The 7,578-nt window shown below is 35.9% G+C and overlaps 1 protein-coding gene across 1 annotated transcript; it reads right to left on the bottom strand.

Annotated features, from left to right (window-relative positions):
• Positions 1–1,710: 1,710 nt before the first annotated feature.
• Positions 1,711–4,995, bottom strand: LOC117811693 (G-protein coupled receptor 4-like). Its single transcript, XM_034682119.1, has 4 exons — positions 4,930–4,995; positions 3,641–3,829; positions 2,504–2,691; positions 1,711–2,413 (listed from the first exon to the last, which is right to left on the bottom strand). Exons 2-4 carry the CDS (start codon positions 3,812–3,814, stop codon positions 1,894–1,896), a joined length of 882 nt encoding a protein of 293 aa, XP_034538010.1. The 5' UTR covers positions 3,815–3,829; positions 4,930–4,995; the 3' UTR covers positions 1,711–1,893.
• Positions 4,996–7,578: the final 2,583 nt, after the last annotated feature.

Below are 7,578 nucleotides of genomic sequence, written 5' to 3'. Positions count from 1 at the left end.
TTGGATACTTAAGTATTTTTAAAAGCAAGTACTTCAGTACTTTACTTAAGTAATAATTTGACAGAGCAACTTTCATTTGTATTGGAGTAATATTTGACCTAGAGGATCTATACTTTGACTTAAGTAATGAAGCTGTGTACTTTGTCCACCACTGCCTAGGGGGAGATGAAGGGCAACAGTCCTTGGCTGCTGAAAGCATGTTCATATAGATATATTTCTCCCTGACCTCTCCCTTGGCCACAAATCTTAATTTTTTGCCCCTGGTGCTGTTCTTGCATAAGAAATGCTGACAGACACATCACGTATCATGGTATCTGATTTTCAGACACAGCTGTGTAATTTTCAGTGGCCATTGGAGTTGTAAACCTTCCCCCTTTCAGCTGAGTCAAATATAAATATCATAATAATTAATTATATTTTCATAGCATTAACCAAAACCAACTATACTGAGTGCTTTACAAAAAATAAAGACCCAACAACAAAATAAACATCAACGCTTGAATACAACGGAAAGGCACGCAGAATAAAACATGATAAAAGTAGATCTACCAATGTATGTAGTTAGTTTTCTTATTTTCAAAGGCATGTTAGCAACATAGAAAACATACATTCATTCAGGTATATCCAAAAGGTTTTGAGTAGACATGGAAATAAGTTTGGGGTTAGTATTAGTTAGAACCAAGCAGCAACTTCTGGTCTTGATAAATTAAGCCACTGTGGAAGTGCTTCAAAGTGCAGTTCCTTGAGTGTCCACTAAAGGCTGACTGCAAAAGCCCAGGAAGATACATACACACCCATTCCAAAAAGCCTGGCTGTATAGAAACAAAAATAATTACATTTTAACAGATTGGTAGAGAAAACAAATTGCTCACACTGGGTCTCATTCAATGCAGAACACATTTGTTTGTAAACTGTTTGCTAAAAGCTCACCATTATTATGTAAATAAAAAATGTGCATACATTTAGCTTGTATCCGAAATGACCCTTGTATTTCTTAATGTGTTCTGTTATGTTCACTATAGGCAGATATCTTTGAAACACAAAATTTAAACATGAAACAATTTGTAAACATACCAGTGCCATTATCAAGGACAGAACTGATAATGGCATTTACTCAGCCCACACGAGCACTTGGTCGCCATTGCTATCATTGTAAATAAAGAAACACATCATAAGGTTTCCTACCTATTATCATTAAGTTTTCTTACTCAGTAATTCTCCACAGAGACACTTTGCAATTTTCAAGTTGGACTCTGTAGCTGTTTTGTGTCATCACATCTACAACCTTCTCATCTGTTGGGCAATAGTCTAAACTTATCTTTCCATCACTCACAGTTGAGCTTACAAAATGTTACTCAATGTCAGCATACTCACACCTAAGTCTGTTTACAGGACTGGAGTCCATGGAAGTAGTTTCAAACATAACAATGTTTGAGTAAAACATAACGCACATGAAGAAAAAAAGAGCCAAAGTATATATCTTCTGGGGCAGGTCAACAATGGCTTCAAAAAACAATGAGATATATAATATTACTTATCTTTTATATTAACTTATATTTTAAACACTTTGTCTAGCATGCAAATCATCCTGATGTGACAGGGCCACATGATCAGAGGGAAAAAAAGGGAATTACTGCCTAAAAACTAACATGCCAACTACTTAAACAGCACAAGTAAAATACTTATACATTATAAAAATCTACAAGTGTATGTTATTATGTTTTATTTATTAATAAAGAAAATTAACAACATAGCAAACAAGTAGTCCTCATTCATGTTTAGCTTTTGGGTAGACATGGATATACATTTGGGATAGACATTAGTTATACCTGAGCTGAAGTACATTTTGGCCTGTTTTCTCTTCTTTCTCTATGCCTGTATGAAGCTTTCTGTCTAGATGTTGTCAACATTCACTGTTGATGTGTTGTTATCATTGCTCTCTATTTTGCAACAACACACAGAGGCCAGAAACTGACCAATTGCGTCCTTTCTTATGAGAAAATACAGAACTAGATCTGCAAGAGGACTCAGCCTAACAAACACGAGGGACACGATGTAACAACTGTTGTCTAACATGCCCTCTGCCTGGTAACTAATGATGCTGGGCAGGAACAGCAGCGTGTAAGTGAGCAGCACCAGGACCAGAATTCCAACAATTCGTCGTTTCTCTTCAGAGGGGACCGAGACAGAAGCAGAGAGGGCTCTAAGGGTCCCAACCAGGCAGAATATAAACAGTGGGAGAGGAATGATGAGGAAAACGGAGAAGATGATTTCTGGGACCTTACTATCAACCCAGGGACACACAATAAGGCAACAGATAGGAGATATGACCCAGACCACGACACAGACTATCACGGAGGTCTTGATGGTTCGTTTGAATCGGTACCACAGTGGGTGGGTGACGACCAAGTACCTGCAGTACGAGAGTACGAGAGTACTTTAAAGAGGTGCAGGAAAATACAGACAGTGTAGCAGTAAACATAGATTGTAGATGGATAGTTACCTTTCCAGAGAGACACACATCATGAAGCAAACACTGGCCACTAGACCACAACAGTAGAAATAATACACAATTTCATAAGCAATGCCATGGATGTGTTGTGACTCCAATGCGATCATGCAGCAGAACTGAATGAGGTCTGAAATGAGAAGGTTGATGACGTAGATCGGAGCAACATGATCCTTTCTCACCTGCAGGAAAATATTGATAAAAGTAAACAAACAGTTGTACACATGGTCTGAACCCCTCCACCTCCCAAAATTACATCTACTGCAGTATCAGCCTTTTATGCATTTAATCAAACTCTAATTGTGCTGTTTGAAATACCACTCATGACACACTGGCATATTACTTAAGTTACAACATCAAGATTTACCACATCATTTAAAGTCCCTGATGACTAGCAAACTGCTGCCGCGTCTTGTTTGCCCGGATTCCCTTTCTCCAAGGCCTGCTGTGCTGATGGACCAAACAAGTCGCACAGAACTACAAGGAGAGTGCGGAGGGCCCTGAGGACTGACTCTAGAAGTGGAGACTGAGCCAGCCATACTTGGCGGCGAGTCAGGGTTAGTTTTAACAGTAGCCTGCCAAGCTCCCTGGTTATGAGGGCAAATGCCTGTAAAGACGTGTCGCTCAGGCCCTGGGCTGAGGCATCCACACTGGAGGAGCAGCAAACAACACACAAGACCTGGAAGCAGGCTCTCCCTATAACTGACCTATCCCTCAGCATCTGGGCATAATGAATGATGTATCATGCTTTATGCCAACTATACAGTAGCTATTGAGACATTTTACATAAATAAATGTATTGGTTTATTTAAAGGGATCTTTAAAGGAATCAGGGAGTTAATCAAGCCAGTAGACGTCAGCCTCTGGGGACCATGAATTCTTACAAAATGTAAAACTTGCTTTGATCGTTATTTGATCAAAGTAAATTTAGAAAGTGGACTATGTTTTACTTTTTGCTCTGCTTTTTCTTCCTCAGCAGTTTAAGTAATCTACATGAGCAAAATCTCACATCAACTTTGGATAAACATCTAAGCTAGCACTTAACTCAGATCCAGATCCTATACACACAGACAAGCAGTTCCACAGAAACACCACACAGACAATAAATCAATGAAGTCATAATGTACGTACCAGAGAGTAAAGAGCATAGATGGCCACGAGGTCCAAAGGAAGGCCGATGGAGATGATTATGTATGTCACAACACGAATTATGAAACGAACTTTCATGTAATACTGAAATTCAGGGAAGTTCTCGTAATCCGAGCTTTCAGTGAGGAAGGTGGTGTTATTGTAGATATTTTCCATTCTTCAGAGTGTAACCTGAACAAAAAAGAGATCAAGAAAAATAAAGTTACTTTAAAGTAATATTGCACATATGAATGATGACACAATCAACAAAAACAATTTAAGAAATATATAACACAAAGCATCTAATATTTAATAATTTGTTTATTCAAACTTTTTCAATGAATGTCAAAGGTTTAAAATACTTTGTTGTGGTCATGACATCCTTTCTCCTTTTAAATAAAACAAAAAATGTAATCTGACATAATTTGTGTTAATCGATTGAGAGAAAAGTTTCAAGTCGGAGCCAATAAAATGATTCAACATGGGGCTTTGAGTCCCAGATGGAGCTGAGTGTATACACAGATTGTATTTTCACACTTTGTCAGCGTCACAAACACAGTATGCTTTTAGTTTAGTCATCAGAAATAGCTCTGCAGGGTTTATTTTAATATTTTAATTATCGTGTTATCAGCTAAATACATCAAAATATAAAATTTAAGGCCAAAGACAGAAACTCTGACTCATGTTCTAATTTCACTAATCAGTATTTAGTATTTTTTTAATTACTGTAATGCATCTTGGTTAACAATACATAGAACCTGTGATCATCAAATATAAAAATGATTATAATAATAATTATTTTCATTATCATTATAAGTAGAAGTAGTTACATTTGTATTCATGTTATTTAAATCAATAAATGAAATTCCTGTATTATATTTCCATTGAGCATCAACAGTTTTAGTTGCCTGGTAAATTGAATTATCCTCATAAGTAGCTCTCATTAGGTTAATGTTGGGTCAATCCTACAGTCAACACACAACAGAAATATGAAAATGAACAATGAGTAGAGGAATATGTCAAAGGCTATGCATGCACACTCTAGGTATAGAGTTTATTTACAAATACTATTTCAAAATGTGTTTGTGTTTACAGTCACACACTTGTCATTATTACAAATAAACCAAAAAGAAACAAATTACATTACTAACATTAACAATATATCAGTTCTGTTACATTCATATTCCTGGCTGTGTACAGTACTTTTTATTCTTTTCACTGATGTGGTTTTGAATGAGATCACAAATTGACTCTATTAAACATTGAAGGCTTTAAAAGTAGCCAGATCTCACCTGAATGAAGTCCCTGCAGCAGTGTGTGATGTTTCTCTGCATCCAAACCATCTACAGTGATAATGGTAAGTGATTACGTCCACCAGGTTCCTAATGATATATCACTTCTCTGAATAGAAGTCCAAAATAGTTTGTTATGATAAGTTTCCACAGTCATGAATTGCATCACAAGCACAGACTGATGGAGATAAGGAAAGCAGAACCATTTTTGAAATGTTGCTAAATTCATGATGCGTCCCTACTCTGAATGAGACCCTTCAATGCTGACCTGCACCTCAGAAACAGAATCAGAAATACTTTATTCGTACCAGAGGGAGAAATACAGTCATTACAGTTGCTCTATATACAATAAGTTATGCAGATTTTTACTCTTGTGTCTTTACTTAATTTTCCAACACCTTAGATTATGGCTTAGTTCTGGCATAAAGAAAAAAAATTGAGGGGTGTTCAATTCAAATGTCATGTGTATGTTGTAAGTTATGCTTTATCAATTGTTAATTCGACACTATTTTTATTTCTGTGTTTCTGTTCCCCCCTCAGTGTAGAGGGCTTGGTGTTTTCCTTTATTGAAATGTGCTTCATAAATGAATTGATTTTCTACTCTGAGCCCATGACTTGCACTATTTACTCCCACTCCCACTCTCACTAGCCTATTAATCTCTTCTTTGCTGTTTCATGCCACTTGTTAAAGCATTAGTTAAGTCACCATCATAGTTAGGATACTCAGTCATTATTTATTGCTGTCAGTTTTCCCCCACATTAGCATGTCTATGTGTAAACTTTGTGTTTAAGATAAGAACTGTGAGACCTTGTAGTTTACAAGCCATTCAGATGCTTTGAACCATCATGCAGAGGAGAAAACTTGAAAAACATTTTACAACTTATGAACAGAAGTTGTACTCTTATGAGTTGTGTGTAGTGCTTTTCAGGGCTGTTTTCATATATGTGTATTTACTTTTCTCTACCAACACTTACTACTTGTACTATGCCTTTAACTTGAAGATTTTAGGAGATTTTACTCTGATCTCAGACCTCATCATATACTTCTATTTGTAGGAGTCTGATGGGAGGTATTGGTCAGTACAGGAAATGTGCAGCTGCTGAAGTTTGTGAATCACTGACAGAGCTCATATCTGATATCTGATTTCCTGACACATGTTCATGTAACATTAAATATCTATTGTTGCTTTATTTTCTTCCCATGTAAGCAGACTTAAATACAATCATGACAATATTAAATAATATGTGTATAGCTTTAATCAAAAACAAAATTACAAAGTATTTTATAAAGCATAAAAACAGAACATGGTATTACATTACAATGTTTGAATAAAATATAAAGCACATGAAGAATAAAAGAGCCAAAGTATATATCAGGGGAGGTCAACAATGGGTTCAAAAAGCAGTGAGATATATAATATGACTTATCTTTTATATTATGACTTACGTATATTTTAATACTTTGTCAAGCATACAAATCATACACTGTAAGAAAAAGTAAGTTAGTTCAACTTAAAATAATTTGTAACCTCGCTGTCTTCAAATGTTAAGTTCAGCAAGCCAAGAAATGTAAGTTGTTTCTACTTTTGTCTTAGTTCCTTAAACTTAGTTTTATTAGTTGGGGGGACAAAGACAGTGCTGATAAATAAGTTCTAGCAACTTCATACTTTAAGTTTAATCGACAAGCCTTTTTAGTGAGACCAACAAGCAATTCTAAGTTTTACGAACTTAAATCTTAGTAGAAACAACATGAACAAACAAATTAGATCAACATGTTTCTACAGGTATATTGAGTTGTAAAAACATGAAAATGTAACCTGCCTGAACTAAGCATCTTGTTGGATCAATTTATAATTAATACTTCTGCAAACATGTCTAAAATGTTAGCTCAAGAAAGTGTTTTGTTGAATCAACTTATCTTTTTAAGGCAGCCAGGTAACTTTTTTCCTGACTTGTTCATCTTACTTGTAACATTATGTTCATTAAAGTACTAGTCATTTCTTAAAACAACCTAAGCCTCAATTTTCAAAAAATACTAGATAAAAATGATTTCTCAACATGGGACAACTTTCAAAATACTTTATTCAATGTCAAAACTGACCATAGCTTTTTTTGCATGAATTTGACTTGGCATCAGACTGCTATCATGAAGAATGGATTAATGTGGCAACTCAGATCCAGACACAGACAAGCAGTTCCACAGAAACACCACACAGACAGTAAGTCAATGAAGTCATAACGTACGTACCTGAGAGTAAAGAGCATAGATGGCCACGAGCGTCAAAGGAAGGCAGATGGAGATGATTATGCATGTCGCAACATGCATTATGAAACGATCTTCAATGAAACACTGAAATTCGGGGAAGTTCATGAAATAAATAATTTTTGGGAGAGATGTGGTGTTAATGTTGATATCCTTCATTGTTCAGAGTGTGACCTGAATATATAGAGATCAAGAAAAAGAAGGAACATTACACACATAAATAACACCATGACCTGCACAAGTTATTACAACAATTGCGTTTATCTGTTGGCATTTTTGATGTATTCTGAAATGCACACCAGCACCTGTATGGGATCTCCTTCTCTGTAACTTCTCTGCTGGCTCTTTCTTTTCACTCAACCAGTCCTGCAACGATGACAAAGCAC

The sequence above is a fragment of the Notolabrus celidotus genome, chromosome 4 (genome assembly GCF_009762535.1).
Source record: "Notolabrus celidotus isolate fNotCel1 chromosome 4, fNotCel1.pri, whole genome shotgun sequence".
Taxonomy (NCBI): Eukaryota; Metazoa; Chordata; class Actinopteri; order Labriformes; family Labridae; genus Notolabrus; species Notolabrus celidotus.
This window is presented reverse-complemented; position numbering and strand designations above follow the sequence as displayed.